Below are 20204 nucleotides of genomic sequence, written 5' to 3'. Positions count from 1 at the left end.
TAGTTTTGAGCAACTTCCGCGTGAGATATGCGAAGCATCCTCCAGTCAACGCTCATTATGTGAGTCGTAAACAGATGCGGGCAGCATAAGCTTGCCCATGTGCAGCAACAAATGAGAGCCGCTACTGCCGGGGGGGCTGTCAAGAAGCAACCACAGCTTCAACTCATTTACGTTCATATAGCCTTCGTCCTTGATGTTACTGGTGCATACAGCAAGTAGCATCAAGAGAATACTCCATAGCTGGACGGTGAGAATCTCCTTTGATATAGATACGAATGTCATTTCGTCTAGCACTTCTCATGGCGTTCCCGATGCTTACTTCATACGTGACCATAATGTCAACATTGAACACCTGGGGAAGCTGGAGCCAGATTAGAAACCATGAGTATGAAACGGAGGTAACAAAGGCAGCGCCAAAATGAACAATTCGGTAAGTAACAAGTAATGATGCACAAAGTTGTACGACAGAGTTAATTATGTTCATGGGACACGGGGCCCCCATGGACTTCAGAAACATGTTCAGAAACATGATCTATACCTCTGAGTTTTCTCTTTCAGTTTTTATCCGCCTGTGGTCAAAATCTTGAAAACGTCTAGGAGCATTCGACCTGAAGTTCGTGTCTCGCTTGCAAGGGTCGCGATCGCTGTTTCTCGGATTGTACATGAGACATTCCACTGAGTTGCTTGTCATCACTGACCTGGCCAACAGATTGAGTTGGGTCTGCAAAAGAGCGATGAGATAATGAGGTCGGACTCACGCTACGAGCTTCCCCCGCCTGATATACTTCGCGTCCGTCGTATCCTCCTAATGCTGGAGGGTTTTATGAGACTCTCACTGGACAAAAGATGTCAGCACGCTCACGTGAAGTTGGGTGGAAAGCATCGTTTTCCACTTCCGTAGCAAGGTTGCCACCTAAATCTGGCTAAACGATCATTAGCATTCCTCAAATCTAGTTTGGAGAGGAGAAGCGCTAACCACGGGATGCTCGGGTTGCACAAAGAAACGTAGATAACCTATACTATCACTGGCGGACCGATGGGCTAAAGCATCCCCAGGGCTACTCATCTCATACTCGTGGCACGAGGGCGGCCGAAGGGGAACTGTCAAAATTTCGACAATAGGCTCCGCAGTTCTGTTTGATTTAAAAGTTCGCAGCGCAGCAAGCTGCTCCGTCTGAGACTATAGTTGAGTTTCAAGAAGTGAGATAAGATATGCAAACATACCTCGGCAACAACGCTACCCTGCAGCAAGACGGAGTGACGAAAGATATCGGAATCATCCGATTTCAGCACGGGGGGTTTGACCTTACGATGTTCTCCGTGGTCCTCTAAATTCCATTTGGTGTTGGAGCCTGAATCCGCTCTCTGCCGACGCAATACAATTATTCACCGAGAATTGGGAAGACCAGTTTGACGGGTATGAACACTCACAATCGGTCGACGGGCACATTTACACTCCTTGATTGGGCCAGTTAGTCCCACTGCGTACGTCTCAATTCTGGTTGAATCGATCTCAGCAGCTGAAAGAGAGTTCATTAGCTTCAGCTCCTTTCGTCAAGACGATGATGATTTACATTCCTGCCACTGGCATCCTTTCTTCGCTGACTCAATCCATTCCCGGTCCTCTACGTCTTTGGGCATGGCTCCTTCCTGCCAACGGACGAAGAAGCAACCGCTCACGGAGGAGAGTCTGGCTTCAAGTGTACTGCCAAAGTACGTTTTAGTGTGAACGTGAAAGCTAGGACAAGGAATGAAGCCTGCAATCTTACATGGTACGGTAGTGCACCACATCGCGGCGCTGGATACAATATACACCATTGCACAGCTTGCGTCCCAGACGTTTAGTCTGTTGTATAGATGAGTTTAGCAGTGCCGAAAGACTGCTGGGTTAACATACCTTCACTTCTGAGAGGTCCATGATCCCCATCCGTGTTAGAGCGTTGTAGTATGAGAATATACACTGATTTGGCACCTTCGTTAAGAGATGTCTGAGGAAATGCGAGCACATTGTTCCCGTATATATAGTCCTTGCTCGCTCCCCATGGCTTAGGATCTGTTTTGATTGAAACGAGCTGGGATATATTGAGAGCGTAATGGACCGGCGGACGTATGGACGGGGGTACGTTGCTGGGAGAGCGCTATCGAGAAACATAAAAAAGATTAGCCTAATCGACGTGAACAAAGCGCAGGATGTCATACGGTAAAAAAGGCTAATTAGGATAATGCAACTCTGGCTGGGGCGCCATGGATGAAAACGAGGCAAGAACGGCAACGAGCAATGGAATGGCGTGAATTACTCACAATCTAGATACCGTCCACTACTTCGAAACACCATGACTGATTGGTTTATCGGGACGAGTACGATATTACTAGTGGTCCATCATTCATATTCAAGGCGAAGATGGCACCGAAGCTGTATCTTGAGGTCATAGCGAGTCCGCTGCAGGTGGCGGAATGGGCGAACTTGAGTACCCAGGCCCCGCGTAACGAACGTAGATTCGTAACGAACGTAGATTGACCTTCAAACAGTCCACTTGCAGACGGTCCGATTGTTGGACTGACTACTTTGCTACTGGCGAGCAGCTTGATGACCAACTGAAAAAGTAAAAAGTTTGGTTGAAACAAGGTCCATTCATGTAACTGAGGCTACGTTGCATCTTCGATAGCGGACAAGCTGAGGGTATATGGGGGTGTGTGGACAAGCCTCGAACGGGAACCTCGGCGATAGACCGGCCGTGGGAGCGGACCGGGCGCTGTAGGCACTTCCGCGCCAGTAACTGTACTTACCGCCTGTTGGCCCATGATGCATGAAACACAGCGCTTAGAGTGCGCCAAAAGTCGATGATAAACGACTTTCGGTGCGTTCTAAGCCTTATAGACTGTACAAGGATCCATTATACTACGACTTAAAAGCCAGATTTTATAATCAGGTTGACCCTATGGCTCATGATCAAGCAGTCAAAATCAGATCATTGCGTACCAAACGTGAGTTTCTTTGCCTCCCACCTGGCCAATCGCCCTGATTCAATTGTCAGAACTGGAAAATGTTTTGAAAGAAAATTAGAATGCCATCACAGTCGTGTCTATCAGATAAAGGCTGCAAAGCGGACGCACCAATCGATTTGAGCCACAGAAACATCCCTTCAGTACGAAAGCTCCTGGTTCTCTTCTGTGACATAATAAATCTCAAAACGGTTATCCATAGGAAAAGGAAGAACCGCTGCTAGCAAACGGAAGTTCCGAGGCAACATCTCGTCGAGTAGACACCAAACTCGAGTCTTACAGTTTCCAGTGCGATTGCGGCCAAGGCGGAATAAAAAGAACCCGTACCTAAACCATGTGCATATTCTATCATCTTTTCCTTGACGTCTTTGACTAAATCATGAATACCTAGGCACAACTTTTTGAATCTGCGTGAGGGCTCGTACCTCCGAGCACTAGATATGCAGTTCTCGTGTAGAGAAGCATACTGGAGAACTGAGCCGGGAGAGCATAAGCAGGAATGTAAGAGTTGTTGCTGATTTCCAGATCCAGCTTGTCGTTCCTGACGTTACCACTGAAGATGTTTCACATAGTGCCAAGCTTACAATTGAAAAAGACGTAGGTCTCCCCAAGGGTCGCCCCACGTTAACTGCAGAAGTGTCAGCAATCGCTACGTAGACACTAATGGTAACTTGCAGAAGATGGCGCCTCCCTGGCAAGTTCATAGCACTAGTGGGTTTGTTGCCCCAAAGTCTGGTAGAATCGTTGTTATTATTAGGAAATGGAGGGGAGTCTTCGGACGTTCAAGAGGCCCACAAGTTAGCTCAGGAGCGAGAAACCGGAGACGCACCAGAATTCATCGCCAACCCTCAGCTCCACCCTTTTTACTCACCTTGTCGTCACGGTCACAGCGTCGTATGGCTCGAGTCGTGCCCTCCACGGTGTGGACAGCCTTCCTGACGGCGACATGGATCTCCACCAGCGACGATCAGACCTCGAGCTCAAATTATACGATGAGCAACATGCGTATAGTCAGGGTGGTCTGATCGTCGATAGTGGCTGCCTGCTCTCTCCAAGGTAAGGGTTTGTCGGGGTATGGTCTTGAGCTGAAATTGAATCCAAGTCGCCGCAATTGAATGGACCTCCATGTGCAGTAGTCGGACCGAGCACCACTTTTGTTCACCCTTCGGCTCATCGCGGCTTAACTGGATAGCTTTGGCCTGGAGAGTCTGCAACAGAGGATGAAACCGGGACTCTAGACGGACAAGTGGTGGAAAGCAACGTGGCCAACAAATGGCGAAAACCGTTCCCTCCTCACGCACACATCTGAGACAGCCGCGTGACGCTGACAGCAACCAGTCCTGGACATTACGGCAGATTCCAACCCAGCGAATATCCGGTCGCATTACCGGCGGCATGCAACAGGATTAACGTTTTAGCTGGGTAATGGCAATCACTTCCCTTCTCCATGACGCGAGCACGTTCCGGTGTATTTTCCCATCTAGTCTTAAAGTTGCACACCCTGCTCATCATGCTTGCATCATGGATAGGTATCCGGATTGAAAGCTTACCATCTCATGGAGAGGTTCATAATGCACGACGTGTGTAAAGCGATAGAAGATCACTGTGGAGATACTGTATCTATTGATCTAAGTTCTATCGTGATTTAAGTATGGTATGAAGTAACAGTAACATAAACAGTGCACGTTAGATCTACTGTAGTTAATTAGATTCATATGCCTAGATATAATATGTGGTTTATGTAGAAACATAGACACTACCGGAGGCCAAGCTTAAGTGAGGGCTACATCAGAGCATGGGTCATTTCCCTCAACAACGTAAAGTAAAACTTCGTAACAGCACAGATCACCCAAGAGCCTAAGACCAGTAGGTCAAGCAGTGGAAGAGCGTAAAGGAAGAAGATAGTGAAAAACTAAGAGTAAGAAGGGGCACATGCTCGCTGTGATATAGCAGAATAGAAAGGAAAGATTCCAGAGATAGCGATGCGAAAGAAGGTGGGGTTGCCATCAAAGCAGAGGCTGCCGATGGAAGCAAAGGAACATATATAATCTAGCTGTGCACCACCCAGTGGCAAACTACTAATCATGAGCTGTAAATATGCGGAGAGAAAAGCCAAAGTGATAAAGAAAGCGGGTCTATGGTGTGTCGTAAAGCCTGTGATTGATGCATCATAGAACGTCCGATGCGTTAATTCTGGGTGGGTCCTTGGTCCATTGAGGATTGTGAACGTGCAAAAATGTGTTGCAGCATTGAATCAGTCACGCGCGTCCAGACACCGTTGTCACCCAGTTCCGTTAGCGAGGGTTTGGGAGCCGGTTGGTGCCACGCAGCCTCGTCTGATGGAGCGAGACGTTCCTGCATCGCGTCAGAGCGCATGCTAACGGTGGTATTCTACCAGTAACAAGATCAGTGACACAGTCAAGGTTATGAAGCCCGCTCAAAACTGGAGGGACATACGTCATGGTACCGGCTCCCTTGGTGCTGCAACCATACTCCACTATGACCATCTGTGTACAGCAAAAATAAGTCAGCTCAACGCTCAACTGAGTAGCAACGTGGAAAACTTTCCGAAGCCATTGTTTGACACCGATGATATGCCAGTAGGTCCCCCAAATCCAACCTGATGGGTGTCAGGAGATTATAACAAGAGGAAGAAAGCGAATCATACCAAATTTCCTCCGTAACCAGGGATAGCCATTGAGGAACCACTGGCATAGGGAAGATTACTGGAGTACTGCAGGAGCTGAGCTTCTGCTGTCTCATAGCTTGAATTTGCTGAAGTGCCGGACGGCACGAACATGTCGTGCACATTGGTGCGATCTTGTGCGTAAGCAGTGGTGCCACTTGCGACCAGCTGGTCAGCAAGAGATGGGCTGAACCAGTTAACAGAAGACGCGTAGCTATTGCTGGTAGCATTGTTGACGGTCTAACAACACGCGTTGAATGCATTTTGGAAAATTCAAACGCCGAACTGAACGTACCTCGGTAGCATGAATGAAGTTATCGACCTCTTCAGTTGCCCAACTTCCCTCTGTGTTGTGTCGACCAGTGTAGTTGCGTCCGTCCTCCGCGATGTAGCCGAGCTCTCTGTGGCAAGACTTGGCTATGCCTGGAACTGATGCGTCGTCTATGGTGCAGTCGGATTCTCTGTCATCTAACTCGTCTTTGGCTTCTTCAGGCACGGCTGCCTCTCCATTCCCAAGCCGATTAAAGCTCGGAAAACGGGCCGGAGAGACGCCGCTGCCTCCAACCTCTAATGCATCGCCACCCTAACAATAAAATACATTTAACAATCTTCTTGCACCCGCACATGCAGGCTTGACTTACCTGCATATCATCTCGAGACCTTGGCTGATTTGGCTTGCGTGTGACCCTTGCCTTCCGAGCAAGTAACTCTTCCGGAGCTAAATGACAGCCATGAGTCAGGTGTGTGGTACGTGTGCACAACGTTCTCTCACTTTGGCAAATACGCCAGCATCGATGTTTGGAGACATGCTCTTCGGGGTGAACCGAAGCCCAGTGTCTTCGCATCTGTCTTTCATGAAAGCAGGCAAACTCGCAATCGCGATGGGTACAGGCAAGGCGCTGTTTCGAGTCACTGACAAGCAAGTTAGAGGTATAAGCGATTGTCGCAGGGGAGTTCTCACCCTTCGCAGCAATGTTCAACCGCGTTTCGACGACTTTTGAAGCATCGACGGCAGTGTCGGCAGCCGTACGTGTATGACTACAAAGAGACCTATCATGAGCATTAACCAATAAGCAGCTGTACGAGGACGCACTCCTCGCGACATAATTCTGAGACGAGCGACGGAATAGTGTCACGAAGGATTCTGGAGAGCCTGACAGCATCACGCTGTATAAGTACCTCCTAGAGACGTTGTGTCCGCGTTCAAGACCGCAAGAAGTACATGGAGGTCGGCTTTGGGGGAAAGGCAGGCAGGCGGCGGACGGGGGCGGACAAAGTTCCGAGTCTATGGGGCTGTCCGCAAGTCCATTGAAAGTAGATACATATTTGATGATGGCGGACGAATGGACTTGCGAACATGCAGAATTTGGGAAAGGACGTGATCGCGGTGTCCACGCAGGCGTGTCCTCGGTCACAGCGGGCGGTAAGTAGACGCGGTCAGTGGAAGGGCACATATTGGGATTTGACGGCTGCGAAGCTGACTGGGCCGTTTTGGTAAGCATGATGAAGTGGGAGTGAGTACTGGGAGATGAATAAGTTCGAGCCGTTCACGAACACAAGGAAGACGCGACTCACCTACTAGCTCAACCCTATGAATGTAGTTGATTTTCGCGACGCAGATAGTACATGAAAGACTGGGGACCGGAGAGTTTTGAACCTGAAAGCACAAAGCCAGTGAACAGTGGCACATGCACATCATAGACAGCCAGGGCGGAGACTGTTGATGAATAGAAGTGCATCCGAGTCTGGCTGGAATTCTTGAGACGATAGGGCAGCAGGAGTAGCCAGCGGACGGAGAGTAGGTACGGAGAGTAAGTCCATTCACAAAACGTGTTTTGATGGCTACGACTTGGCGGACTCGGACGATGCGGACAGGAGGGGTTAGAACAGAGCGAACGACAAGCCCAGATGGAACCGAGGCAAAAAGTCAATCTCGGCACCAATATATGTCGGGGTTTCAAGTAAGCCGGCGGCTGCAAACTGGGCAGCGAGTACACAAGCGCCCACATGCACCCACATGTCCCCTTTACCGAAACGGACTACCAATACTAGGTAGGTACCACGGGGGAAGGATGCAGGATCCCGGGAGTTCTGAGACATGCCTTACCCTCTTAAAGTCTTTTGTCATATATATACCGCTGTTTATCCTCACATTATTTTAAGTATAAAACAAAACAAACCTTGGAGGTTGTTCTCATCGAAGAGCGCTCCGATCCTGTGGGCGGGAAGCTTCGTACAGAATGACTGGTCACGATTTCTGGTATATCTGGCGTAGAAACACGGTGAGAGCTTGGGCATCGTGGATATCGGGTCAAAGGCGCTGAGAATGCCCACTCCTTCAAGCCGTTCACAGCGCAAAAAATGGCTACATGGATAACTATTCAACGAGCACGTCTCCTTCATTCCGAGTCTGAGATATCGGAGAAGAGTCGCTAAGTGTTTCCCTTTATGTTACTAATCTAACAACTCGTAAGCAGATTTTACGATCATTCAACTTTGTTATCCCAAGCTATTTACAATATTACAACCCAGTTGCCAGTCGCCAGTCGCTTACCCTTAACATTAGAGAACCCCAATGACCGCAGCAAACGCGAGATCCAGCCTTCTATGCCGACACATCAGTTCGAGGTCGCATTCGTGTTAGCGGTAGTCGCGAACCCAACCCGCTTATTAGTCGTATCAAAAACGGAGTAATACCTCTCCAAAAAGGTATACCCATTAATAAAATCGATCCCCTCGCCCGACGCCGACCCGACGTCGTTGACGACAAGGTAGATGCTACCGCTCGCACCGCCGATCGCGCTGTTGAGCGAGCGTGGCCAGATCTGCGCGTTCGCGTTGAGCGCGTACGTGGTCCCGCCGATCTCGAAGTTGAGCGCCGAGAGCTTGTCGTACTGGTCCGCGCTGATGGTCAGGAGGCCGGTCGTCTGGTCCATGGTGCCGCCGGTGGCAGACTGGTACTTCTGGAAGGCGTCTGGATGGTGCGTTAGGTAGCTTGGCCACGGTATACAGTATAGGAACACACCAGAAGCGACGAGAATCAATGTGGTGCCGGTGTCGACGATACCAGAGGCCGAGTCGAGAATCGTCTGCGAGCCGTAGCTGATGCTCTGGTCGATGCCCCAGTACTCGCTGACGAGCTGCGTGCTTGTGATGGGCACATACGCCACGTCGCTGGTCGTCTTGCTCGTGTCGACGGTGCCGAAGCTCAACTCTCCCGTCGAGTCGCTGCTCGACACAGGTGCATAGTATACTCCAAGCAATTCATGGCTGATGGTGCCCTGCGAGTACAAGTTGTCCATAACGGTGGGAACGGTGTTCGTGTTGGATACGGTACCGGCCGTAAGGTCTACTGGGCCGACTCCGAGAACGCCGTCGACGTCCTGGAAGCCCTCGGCTTGGGAAGCAACGCCAATCATCTGCTTGGCAATGGTGAGATTGTTGCCGAGCGTCACGGTGTCGATGTACTCTTTGCCGGTGAATTCCCCGGAGCCGTAGGAGTCCGTCTGTGGAGCAGAACAAAGGCTCACCCATCTCTTCTAGATGAGTATACACGAAAGAGGAAACGTACAATAGTATTACCCGTGTCCGTGGAGGAGCTTGTGGGATTATAGGGCTTATCGGCGCCAACCCAAGTGTTAGAGCTACCAGTATCGATCAAGAGTGTATCTGACAAAGCGTGAAGCACAGCTTCATTCAGCCACCGCGTTCATCCAAGCACTCTCGAAAGACAGCCCAGATGGAATACTCACATTGGGTAGCCGGCGATCCGATACCAACACTGGCCGTGTAAGTTACCAGTGTGTTCGTGACGCTGACAGCGCCATCGCGCTTCGCCTTCTGGCCGCCCTGCTTGAGCGCCGCGGCACGCGCGCGGTCGATATCGGGAAGCCTCTGTCCCGCGGCAAGGTTTCTGAAGCGGCGCGTGACACCGAGCGTAGCACTTGGCGTACGCTTGGTGTCGCGCTGAGCTGGGACGGCAGCAACGACCGTGGCGAGCAGGCAGATGGAGAGGAGTGTGTGGGAGGGGAACATCGTAGTCCTTGGTCGAAGCTGGGCTGGGGTAGTACTAGATAGCGGTGACGATGCCACAAGAAGTAGTAGCGGGGTGGGTTGTGGTGACCACCGTATCTCGAACACTGTAGCTTATATACGCGCATGCAGAAAACCGTGGAGCTGTGCTATCGATGAACGCATGCCTGCCTGCTAGCGCCACGAGCCTGTTTGACAGGGCCCAAGGCCAACGAGGAACATGTTCTGCGCCTGAGAATCTCTGGGACAACGAACGACAATGTGGATTCGAGATTCATCATTTGACGCACCTGTACGCAGATTTGGACGCGAATGATGAAGAACGGAAATAACACAGCGCCTTGCCTTGTCGGGCAGAGAGAAAGCCGGACTAGGATGAGGCGAGAACATAAAGAGTCTCAGCCGTGCACATCAGCGGCTCACCACATGCGCATGGGCGTTTGTCTTGAAATACCGTTGCTGTTCTTTGTACACACACGCAGCAACGTTTGCCAGCTACTATCCAAACATCATTCCTCGACATCGTAACCAATGATGACAGTAACAACGCACCAATACACAGCAGCTCCCCTGATCATCTTTGACATAGTAAAAGCAGCGCCTTCTTTCAACTACTTACAACGTACCACAGCTTCGAGTCACGCATATACTGGCAGTTCCGACCTTTTGACAACGATCGAGAAACTTCGCAGCTTTCACGTTGTCAACGGTCGCATAGCTCATGATCCCTGATCCACGATCCACGATTCATCACAGAATACACAAGAAACACAGGGCCAGGGGCAGTGGCTAGTATACCTGGCAGCACACACACAACGGCGTCCGCAGATGGCTGAGACGTAACCTTGGTGCTGTGACGAAGACCGGTAGAGTGGGTGTGCTCCTGGAGACGAGGAGAAGACAACTCAGCTGATAGTCAGTAGTAGTAGCTACGAACATACGCGGACACAGCTACCTTGACCAAGCCGGCCCTAAACTACGCATCGGTGTATTGCAGTGTTTGGAGTGCACTGGGGGCATTAGTCAATGTTTCCAAGGAAAACATGTCAAAAACATTTAAAATGTTTTGCTCAAATTACCAATTTTGGAAGGCTGCCTTCCCAATTAAGAAAGAAGTGCTCAAAACATTTTGAATGTTTTCCACAAAAACATGGGCAATTGCCCCCAGTGGTGCCAGTGGGATGCCATGATCCGGCCAATGGCAGTGCCATGGCATGCCATTTGGCGATGGCACTCGGAAATGGCAGGGGAGAGGATCGAACTTGCGAGCTGGGAACAAAATAATGCAATGGCAACTAAAACCGCCAGCCTACGAAGGCTACAATGATTATTGTACTTATAGCTATATGAGTACATAAATCGGATCTAACGCGACTTAGGCTCACATAAACTTCCATAATAGAAAACTTAGTCATACCCATTGCCAGCCGCCAATGGCATGCCAGGCGTGCCAGGAAAATGGCTGGCCAGCGCCGCCATTCTGCCATCAGACTTCAAGCTTCAAGCTTCAGCTTCAAACACTGGTGTATTGGCATCTCCCTTGAAGCTTGAAACCTCTCCTCGACTCGTCTTGAGGCCGAGGCACCATCGGCAGCATCCCGCAACAAGCATGACGAATAAACATGTGTCCTTCTGTCTAGTCCAGGATCTCATGAGCTTGGAGTACTTGCCGGTGAGTGTCTATGATAAAAGATATATAATAGGACGCCCGCGATCGAGCCGCAGCCCCATCACGCACATACTGTATGTACAGCTAGCAGCCCGGTACCGCCAACGTTCCGCGATATTACACTACATAACAGTAGCCCTAGTTAGAGTTAGCTAAGAAAAAAAGAGTATCCACGCTCCCCAGATCGCCCTCCACGCCGCGCACTCCCCCGCTGGTATCGACCATCAACTAATTTTTGAGAAAACAGTGAACGACTAGGTAGCAAAAATGCCGATAATCTTGAACGGCGACACCTCGACGCCCTCGTCGCCGAGCAACACACACTCGACATAATGGTTCCCGCGCGACACATAGTGATCGATGATCTCCAGCCTACAAATCGCAAACTCCATCAGCCACACTCCCACAAGCCAGAACCAGACGAAGGAGAAACTCACGTAGGCGTCGCAGCCCCCACCTGCCCCCTCCCCTCAATAATCTTGGCCCCCCCAAAATTATCATCCACCCAACACTCCACCGCGCTCCCCTCCCCCTCCCCCTCCCCACCCCCCAGCGGCTCCTTCAAAAAATAAATCCCCACATCCCCCGCCCCCGTCTTAATCGGCACCCGCAGCTTGCTCATCGGCTGCGTCGCATACCAATGATACCCCGCCGTCAACAACGGACTCGTCCCGCTCGGCGGACGCGCATTGTGCCACCCGCTGCCGTAGAACAACGACGGAGGTAAAGGATTGACAAGGTCGTTCGCAGACGCGCAGAACGGCGCGGGCTCCTCGAACGGGCGCTGCTCCCCCGCGCGCGTGCCGATGCGCACGGGCGGAATGCGCAGCTCGGGGTATATCGGGATCGGATCCGTCTTCGCGCCCTCCCCGCCGGTGCCCTTGTCTTTCCCGCCGGCGCCGTCCTTCTCCGCCTTCTCCTTCGCGTCCTTCTCCTTGCCCGCCTTATCCGCCTTCTTCGGCTCCGGCACGCCCTTGCGCGCGCCGACGCCGCCAAAGAGGTGCGTGTCGCCCGAGGGGTTGTATCCCGGCGCGAGCATCATCGGGAGCGTCTCGTACGAGTGCCCGGCGGCGGTCGCCCATGCGGCGCAGATCTGCGACTGGAAGTAGGAGACGAGGACGTCGGCGAGGAGCGCGTGGCCGTCGGCGTTCGCGAGGATGTTGTCTGCGAAGTAGGGCTTGATGAGGTCCGGGTTGACCATGTAGGAGGGGTAGAGGATCGGTTTGACGCTGGTTGTGGTGAGTGAGGCCAGGGTCGTTTGGAGTGAGTGTGGAGTACGTACCTGAGGTGGGGGACGTCGTAGAACTGCGCGACGACGTTGTGCAAGTGCTCGGGGCCCGCGTATCCGTGCGCCTGGTGAACTTGGGGGCTGAAGTGGCCGAGGATGAGCACCGCGGGCTGGTCGGGGCGGTCGAGCAGAGAGCGGATGAGGAGCTCAAAGTGTTCCATCGCCTTGGGGTCTCTGTACGCATTTCGTCAGAATCATACGTTGATAATCACGGTGAGGGGATGCCAAGACGACAGGAGAGAGAAATGCACTCACGCGCCGTCGTCGGTATCGAACTCGACGACGATGAGGTCCGCGTAGTCGGGGACGTGGTGTGTGCTGCAGTAGCCAAAGTAGCCTGAGTTTGTCCGTCGCATGGCGCCGTTGGTAAGCTCAGAGGCGGGGTGCGGGAAGATGCTCGTCCACCACTGGAAGAAGCGGGAAGGATAACACTTTGATGAGAGCGGGTCGTCGCCTGCACCATGGCATGCCGATACTATGCGATTATCAGAAAATTGCAGCGATACGTAGGTAGCAAGGATGGGACGCTCACCTGAGCCGCCGAGAACACTGATGATGACGGGTTGGCCGAGGAGGGCCTTCTGGATGACGCGGTGGACGCGGCCTCCGCTGCCTAGATGCATCCTGCTCTGGGAGAGAACCATGATGCCGTACTTTTCCGCAATGTCGTCGTTGGGCCCAAAGACGGGGCAAAAGTCGAAGGGGTTGCTCGCTGCCTGCTCGGAGCCGTTGACGCCGCCGACGATGCCATCGGGGGAGAGGAGGCTGGCCTCGTGAAGGTAGTTCTTGGGCTCCTGGCGTGCGTCGGTGAAGGTGCCGAGGCGGGGTGGGGGCGCTGCGGAGGGGACGAAGACGTGTGTGACGAAGAAGAGGAAGCAGCAGAGGAGGAGGAGGAGCCAGATCTTGTTTGTGACGCCGAATGAGCGCTGGTTGAGGCGGGAGGAGGAGGCGGCGGATTTCTGGTCTGAGGCCATGTCTGCACGGAGACGGTCGTTGATGGGGATTCCTATGCGTGCGGGTCCCTTGAGTGGGCCCGGACGTCTTTGCATCGACAGCGTTCAACTTGCACCTTTTTACAACTCCACGCCTATTAGACGCGCCAAGCTTTCCTTTCTCTATTTTGGGAAGTGTCCATCATGCCACGCGAGCCCTCTCTGCTCCACAAACATACACTTCAGATAAGCAGTTTATCTTATACACAGACACAACATGGAATCTAAGGAACACTGTCGATCCAACCGCCCTCCTCGTCGCCATCCCTCCGTCGCTATATCATCTAGCAAGCGCCAGTGTGTGTCAAGGCGTAATCGCTCCTGATATGAAAACCACCCTTCCTCCATTCAAAGTCCGCAGGCGATAAGTGCAAAACTACAAGTCATGACGAGACGCCGGGTTTGTCCAGGTTTGTCCAGTAGGCTAGCTAGTGGGCTTGACCGCCGAGCTTTGGGCGAGGAGACTTACATTCCGTTGCTCAAGACGGTCCGTGGAGAAGAAGAGGTCCTCTCAGACAGAGACAAATGGACGAGAGACGGGCAAGGATGACGGAGAGCGCTAAGATAGTTCCTAGGTGTAAAGGTTGGCTTATTATTAGCTCAATAATAGGAACCAGGGATGGTTCACGTTCAAAGTTCATCAGAGGACGGGAGCCGGATGCAGTCAGGCACCAAGAAACTGGAACTGCTGCCCCTGGAGAACATGGCTGCGTCCAAGCAACGTCGACGGGGCTGGATATGAGAAACAAAGTGTGTTGTGGTGTGAGCAGAACCTTGACTTCACAGCCAGTCCACCAGATAAGCTCTGCTTGGTAGATCACATACGGTGTACAATGGGTCAGGTGGGGGAGTGAGGGAGCGGCGAGCATGGACGTCTCGTTAAGAGTAGAATCGCGGAGGGCCGGAGCCGAGTCGCCGACAGCGATCGGGCATTGTGCTATTTTTCCCACGGGGTCAATGTGCCTCGAGCTATTGTACGCTTCCAAAAGGGGACGAGGGGCTATTGTGTTCGCCTGCGAGTTGACACAAGACAATAGAGAGACGGACGAAGCGACAGACAAAACGGCTGCAGCACCATGGACCCCTTCTCTGTTCCCTCTTCATATACCGCAACGACCTCACCCAGACTTCCGCTTGGCTGGACTCTGCGGCTGAATCCACGACCACGATGAGCTCTTACGAACGACACTCCATCGCCTCTACATCCCGCTCAACATCCAGCGACACCTCCTCCAGAAGAAGGCGGGACACTTCTTCCGACTCATCCTCTATCGACCTCAAGGCGACCCCATCCTCCTCCACCCCAGCCATCCTCCCCCAGCCCACCATCCACTCGCACTCCCCAACCCCATCCTTTGGCCTCCTCTTCTCCTTCCTTACCCCACGCAGAAAACTCACACTCCTCGCACCTGCCATTGCCTCATCTGTCGTCTCGGGCGGTATCGCCCCCTTCATGACTTATGTCGTCGGCCAGTCCTTCAACGCCTTTGCCGCCTACCCGCTCACCGCCAACCCACCACAAGCCGCCAAGGATGCGCTGCTTCACGGCGTCGGCCTTGCTGCCATTGAGCTCGTTGCGCTCGGCGTCGGTGCCCTGCTCATGAGCAGCATCACGAGCAGTCTGTGGATATGGACCGGCGAGCACAACGTTGTCGAGCTCCGAAGACGCGTCTACGAGTCCGTCACGCGCAAAGATATAACGTGGTTCGACCTCCGCATGGGCTCGGAAGGAGATGTGCAGGACACCACCGCAAAGGACGCACCGATAGGTGCTGGTGGGCTCATGGCCAAGTTCGCTCGGTAAGTCTCCATCTCGCCTCCCTTTCTCTGTCGATTAACGTGTATGATACAGCGAAACGGACGACGTTCGAACGGCCTCATCGCTGGCTTCTGGTCAACTCCTCCAATACCTCACAACAACCATCACCTGCCTCATCCTCGCATTCACGCGCTCCCCGCTCCTTACCCTCGTCATTCTCTCCGCCGTCCCCTCCTTAATCATAATCCAAGCCCTCTCCCAGGGCTTCGCCGCGCCGCGCCTCGCGCGCGAGCGCTCCCTCTCCGCCGCCGCCGCCTCCCTCATCTCACGCTCGCTCGGCGCCATCGCGACCGTCAAAGCGTTCAACGCCGCGCCCGCCGAACACGCCTCGCTCGCGCGCGTGTTCGCCAGCATCGCGGACGCGTCGCAGGGCCTCGCGCGCCTCTGGGGGGGCACGGCGGCGCTCTCCCAGTTCGTGTCGATGGCGATGTTCGTGCAGGGATTCTGGTTCGGCGCGCATCTCGTGCGTGACGGGCGGAACAGCGCGGGGGACGTTATGGCGGTGTTCTGGGCGTGTCTTATTGCGACGAGCAACCTGCAGATGGCGGTGCCGCTGCTTGTGACGGTGGGTAGGGGCAAGGCGTCCGCGGCGGCGTTGGCGGCGGTTGTGGCGGACGAGGTGGTGCTTCCGCCGCCGCAGAATGACCAGTTTCTCCCGTCGTCGCCGTGCTCTGAGCTTTCGTTTACCGCTATTCCTGCGAAGAAAGGCAGGCCCCAGCAACAGCAACACAGACGCAGGCGCACACAGGCGCTGCGCAAGATCCTCCCGCGCCAATTCGTCGGCGAACTCGCGCTCACCTCCGTCTCATTCGCGTACCCCGCGCGGCCGGACGTGCCCGTCCTGCGCGACGTCTCGCTGTTCCTCCCCGCGCGCGAGACGACGTTCGTCGTCGGCGCGTCGGGCTCGGGCAAGTCCACGCTCGGCGCGCTGCTGCGCGGGGAGTACGCGCCGTGTGCGGGGAGCGTGCTGCTCGATGAGCAGGATATGCGGTTTCTGGATAACGCATGGGTGCGCACGCGCGTCGGCGGGGTGTGTCAGGGGAGCGGGGTGGTGTTTGGCGGGAAGAGTGTGTTTGAGAATGTGGCGGTGGGTGCGGTGGGGAGGGGCGGGAGGGCGGAGGATGTGGAGGTGAAGCAGGTGGTGGAGGCGTGTAGGATGGCGATGCTGGAGAGCTGGGTGGGTGGGCTGGAGGAGGGGTATGAGACGGTGGTGAGTGGGGGGAGCGGGGGTGGGGAGGGGGTGCAGTTGAGTGGGGGGCAGAGGCAGCGGGTGATGCTTGCACGGGCGCGGATTAGGGATCCGGATGTGTTGATTCTTGGTGAGCTTTTTAATGCTATGGTTTTGCACCTTCATTTGCTTATGGTCTCGTAGATGAACCGACTTCGGCTCTCGACCCGCCCACCCGCGCACTCATCATGGCCGCGATCCGCCGCTGGCGACAGCACAAGACGACAGTCGTCATCACGCACGACCTCGCGTCCATCGAGGACGCCGACTTTGTGTACGTCATGAAGGCCGGGCAGGTCGTCGAGCAGGGCTTCCGCGCGGACCTCGTCGTCGCGCCTGACGGCGAGTTCGTGCGCATGCTCGGGTCCGGCGGCGTGCAGGACGCGGACCAGGACGGTCTCCCGGGCTACGACGATGTTCTCGCCGAAGACGCACACGGCGAGACCTCGGCGGACGGGCTGTCCGTCCGCGAGGGCCACCTCAGTATCGGCGCGATGTCGGTGCTGCGCCCGGTCACGCAGTCGTTGGGCAACTGGATGTTCGATGTCGTGTCGGACCTCACGCGCCCCGCCCCCGCTGGCGCCGTCCGGCTCCCTCCGGACGAAGAAGAGATCTCGCCGCTCGACAAGCGCGATTTCCGCAGCCAGTTCGTCCCCGCCGAGGCGTTCCCGTCGCGCGAGCAGAACCCGTTCGAGAAGGCGGAGACGCAGGCGTGGAACGGGACGACTGTTCAGCGCGTGCGCCGGCCGAGCAGCATGTCGATTCTGCCGTCGCCGACGTCGCCCAAGGCCTCGAGGGCTTCGCGCTTCGAGCTGCCCGAGCTGTCGATGCCCCCGCGCGCGTACGACGGGCGGCGCATGAGTCTCCAGTGGACGCCGACGAGCCCCACGTTTTCGGCGACGCCGACAGTGGTAGCGACGAGCCCGACGTTCTCGAGCCCGCGCGTGGCGTTCCGCAATCCGTTCGAGGACGCGCCGGTTCCGCCGCAGGACGAGGGCGTGTATGTGATCGAGGAGGACGATGCGTTCGAGATGGAGAAGGCCGCGATGGACCGCAGCGGCGCGCTCGCTGCGACGCGGCGATCGACGCGTGCGAGCTCGCACCGCCCGAGGAGGTCGACGGTCACACACGATAGGGCGCCGCTTATCAAGGTCGACGTCCCCCCCGTTCCCGCCTCTGGCGCCTCCACGAAGTCCCCCGCTCCGGGCACACCCGGGCTCATCGCGACGATCCGGATGGTCTACCCGTCGATCCCCAACAAGCCGCTGCTCGCCCTCGGACTGCTCGCGTGCCTCGCGAGCGGGTCGATGACACCCGTGTTCTCGTTCCTGCTGTCCAAGCTCATGTTCGAGGTCTCCGCAGGCGCATCCGACGCCTCGCTCATCAACGCGTACGGCGCGCTCGTGCTCGGCATCGCCGCGCTCGACGGGCTGCTGCTCGGGACCAAGTACGGCGTGATGGAGAGCCTGTCGATGCGCTGGGCGGCGCGCGTGCGCGGGGTGGCGTTTGCAAGGGTTGTGCGGCAGGATAAGGCGTGGTTTGATCGGGACGAGAACGGGGTGGCGAGGGTGACGCAGGGGATTGTGAAGGATGCGGACGACGCGAGGGTCGTTATTTCGGTGGTGATGGGGCAGTGTGTGGTGGTGTGTGCGATGTTGGGGCTGGGGCTGGTGTGGGCGATGGCGTGGGGGTGGCAGTTGACGCTTGTGGGGCTGGCGGTTGCGCCTGTGTTTGTGGGTGTTATGGGTGCGCAGAGCGGGTTGGTGGCGAAGTGCGAGGTGCGGAATAAGAGGGCGAGGGAGGAGGTCGGGAGGGTGTATTATGAGGTTGGTTTTTGTTTTTGTGTTTTTGTTTAGTGGGATTAGGAGGCTGATTGGGTTGATAGTCTATTCTCAACATCCGGGCCATCCGTGGGCTTGCTCTGGAGCCTGTTCTCGCGCAGCAATTCGAGACTGCCGCAGCGCAGTGCCTTTCCACTGGCCGCCGTGGTGCGTTCGTCGAAGGCTGCACGTACGGTGTTGCTTCCGCTCTCATTTACCTCGCCGAGGCGCTGCTCTTCTACGTCGGCGCGGTGCTCATGTCCAAGGGCACGTACACGTACCTGCAGATGGTCCAGACCCTCAACCTCGTCGTCTTCACCGTCACGATCGGCTCGCAGCTCATGGCGTTCACGCAGCGCATCGCCAAGTGCGTGCGCGCGGCGAACGACCTGCACGCGCTTGTGCGTCTTGAAGACGGGGAGGGCGAGCGGCAGGGCATGCTCCGCGAGAAGATCAAGGGCGATCTCGTCTTTGACGCTGTCGAGTTCTCCTACCCGACCAACCCCACCGAGACGGTGCTCAGGTCCCTCTCGATGCGCATCCGTGACGGCGAGTGCGTCGCGCTCGTCGGCGGCTCCGGGTGCGGCAAGTCGACCGTCGCTGCGCTTCTTCAGCGCTTATACGAGCCGACCGGGGGCGCGATCACCGTCGGCGGGGCGAACCTCTCGTTCATGGACGTCAAGCACCTCCGCGACCACGTCGCCGTCGTCTCGCAGAACCCGAACCTGTTCGACGCGTCCGTGCGGGACAACATCGCGTACGGGCACGCGGACCGGCTCACGCAGGCCGACGTGGAGCGTGCGGCGCGCGCGGCGCACGTGCACGATTTCGTGATGTCGCTGCCGCAGGGGTACGGGACGCTCGTGGGCGAGAACGCGGCGCTGATCTCGGGCGGGCAGGCGCAGCGGCTGCAGCTTGCGCGGGCGCTGGCGCGGCCGTCGAAGATATTGATTCTGGACGAGTGCACGAGCGCGCTGGATGCGCAGAACCAGGCGGCGGTGCTGGAGACGGTGCGCGAGGCCAAGGTGGGGCGGACGACGCTTGTGGTGACGCATAAGGTGCCTGTGATGCGGATGTGCGATCGGATTGTGGTGCTTGAGGGTGGGCGTGTGGTGGAGGAGGGCACGTTTGAGAGTCTGGTTGAGCGGCGGGGCTCGTTCGCGAAGCTGGCGAGCGGCGGGGAGTGGGTTGGGGAGTAGATTCTCTCGGCCCGAGGCGGCTTGGATTTCTTGATTTTCTTTTTTGATTGTCTTTCTTTTTCTTGGTTATCGTTATATCCTGCTCTGGTCGCGCCACCCATCCCGATTCCCCCATACCACATTCACCTCTTCATGATATCCTACATCCCGTCCATGCTTCACTTACTTGGGGGGTTTCTCTTGATTTCTATCGTATATCTCATCACTGCTTCGATTTCACGATATCTCATAACATACTACACGACCTTTGGACGCCTCCCGGATTTACTTACATTATCACCCCTTTTGACGACCCAGCAGACGAGTACGCATTTTGTAGTACTAACATCATCACATCGCTATCATCCTAGATTATAGGATTAATCGTATCTACAACCAGATGGTCGGCTTTTGTTTGCAGCTGTTTGGATGCCTGCCTCCTGTGTGTTTGCCTGTTCCCGCGTGCGTATGAGTTGAATGCTTTTGTAG

General features: G+C 55.2%; 5 protein-coding genes across 5 annotated transcripts; 1 reads left to right on the top strand and 4 right to left on the bottom strand.

Moving 5' to 3' along the window:
- Positions 1-410: 410 nt before the first annotated feature.
- On the bottom strand, positions 411-2319 carry CONPUDRAFT_138088 (uncharacterized protein). Its single transcript, XM_007772093.1, has 11 exons — positions 2302-2319; positions 1973-2138; positions 1898-1905; positions 1770-1846; positions 1575-1705; positions 1432-1520; positions 1225-1365; positions 977-1174; positions 863-923; positions 759-811; positions 411-698 (listed from the first exon to the last, which is right to left on the bottom strand). Exons 5-11 carry the CDS (start codon positions 1639-1641, stop codon positions 594-596), a joined length of 714 nt encoding a protein of 237 aa, XP_007770283.1. The 5' UTR covers positions 1642-1705; positions 1770-1846; positions 1898-1905; positions 1973-2138; positions 2302-2319; the 3' UTR covers positions 411-593.
- Positions 2320-5190: 2871 nt separating this feature from the next.
- Positions 5191-6913, bottom strand: CONPUDRAFT_155357 (uncharacterized protein; the record flags this gene model as incomplete). The annotated part of the gene is made up of 10 exons (XM_007772092.1): positions 5191-5394; positions 5461-5500; positions 5568-5623; positions 5672-5929; positions 5985-6272; positions 6331-6407; positions 6449-6601; positions 6651-6727; positions 6783-6842; positions 6900-6913. The coding sequence occupies 10 exons, from the start codon at positions 6911-6913 to the stop codon at positions 5191-5193; spliced, it is 1227 nt and encodes a 408-aa protein (XP_007770282.1).
- A 1284-nt stretch (positions 6914-8197) lies between these two features.
- On the bottom strand, positions 8198-9724 carry CONPUDRAFT_138087 (acid protease; the record flags this gene model as incomplete). The annotated part of the gene is made up of 4 exons (XM_007772091.1): positions 8198-8663; positions 8715-9195; positions 9261-9358; positions 9442-9724. 4 exons carry the CDS (start codon positions 9722-9724, stop codon positions 8308-8310), a joined length of 1218 nt encoding a protein of 405 aa, XP_007770281.1. The 3' UTR covers positions 8198-8307.
- Positions 9725-11429: 1705 nt separating this feature from the next.
- CONPUDRAFT_106666 (uncharacterized protein) lies at positions 11430-13695 on the bottom strand. The gene is made up of 5 exons (XM_007772090.1): positions 13211-13695; positions 12934-13153; positions 12673-12852; positions 11828-12619; positions 11430-11762 (listed from the first exon to the last, which is right to left on the bottom strand). The coding sequence occupies exons 1-5, from the start codon at positions 13650-13652 to the stop codon at positions 11645-11647; spliced, it is 1752 nt and encodes a 583-aa protein (XP_007770280.1). The 5' UTR covers positions 13653-13695; the 3' UTR covers positions 11430-11644.
- A 1120-nt stretch (positions 13696-14815) lies between these two features.
- CONPUDRAFT_126411 (uncharacterized protein) lies at positions 14816-20144 on the top strand. Its single transcript, XM_007772089.1, has 4 exons — positions 14816-15470; positions 15523-16808; positions 16862-18543; positions 18603-20144. The coding sequence occupies exons 1-4, from the start codon at positions 14839-14841 to the stop codon at positions 19734-19736; spliced, it is 4734 nt and encodes a 1577-aa protein (XP_007770279.1). The 5' UTR covers positions 14816-14838; the 3' UTR covers positions 19737-20144.
- The last annotated feature ends 60 nt before the right edge of the window (positions 20145-20204 follow it).

Source organism: Coniophora puteana (assembly GCF_000271625.1).
Source record: "Coniophora puteana RWD-64-598 SS2 unplaced genomic scaffold CONPUscaffold_8, whole genome shotgun sequence".
In the NCBI taxonomy this organism is placed as follows: Eukaryota; Fungi; Basidiomycota; class Agaricomycetes; order Boletales; family Coniophoraceae; genus Coniophora; species Coniophora puteana.
This window is presented reverse-complemented; position numbering and strand designations above follow the sequence as displayed.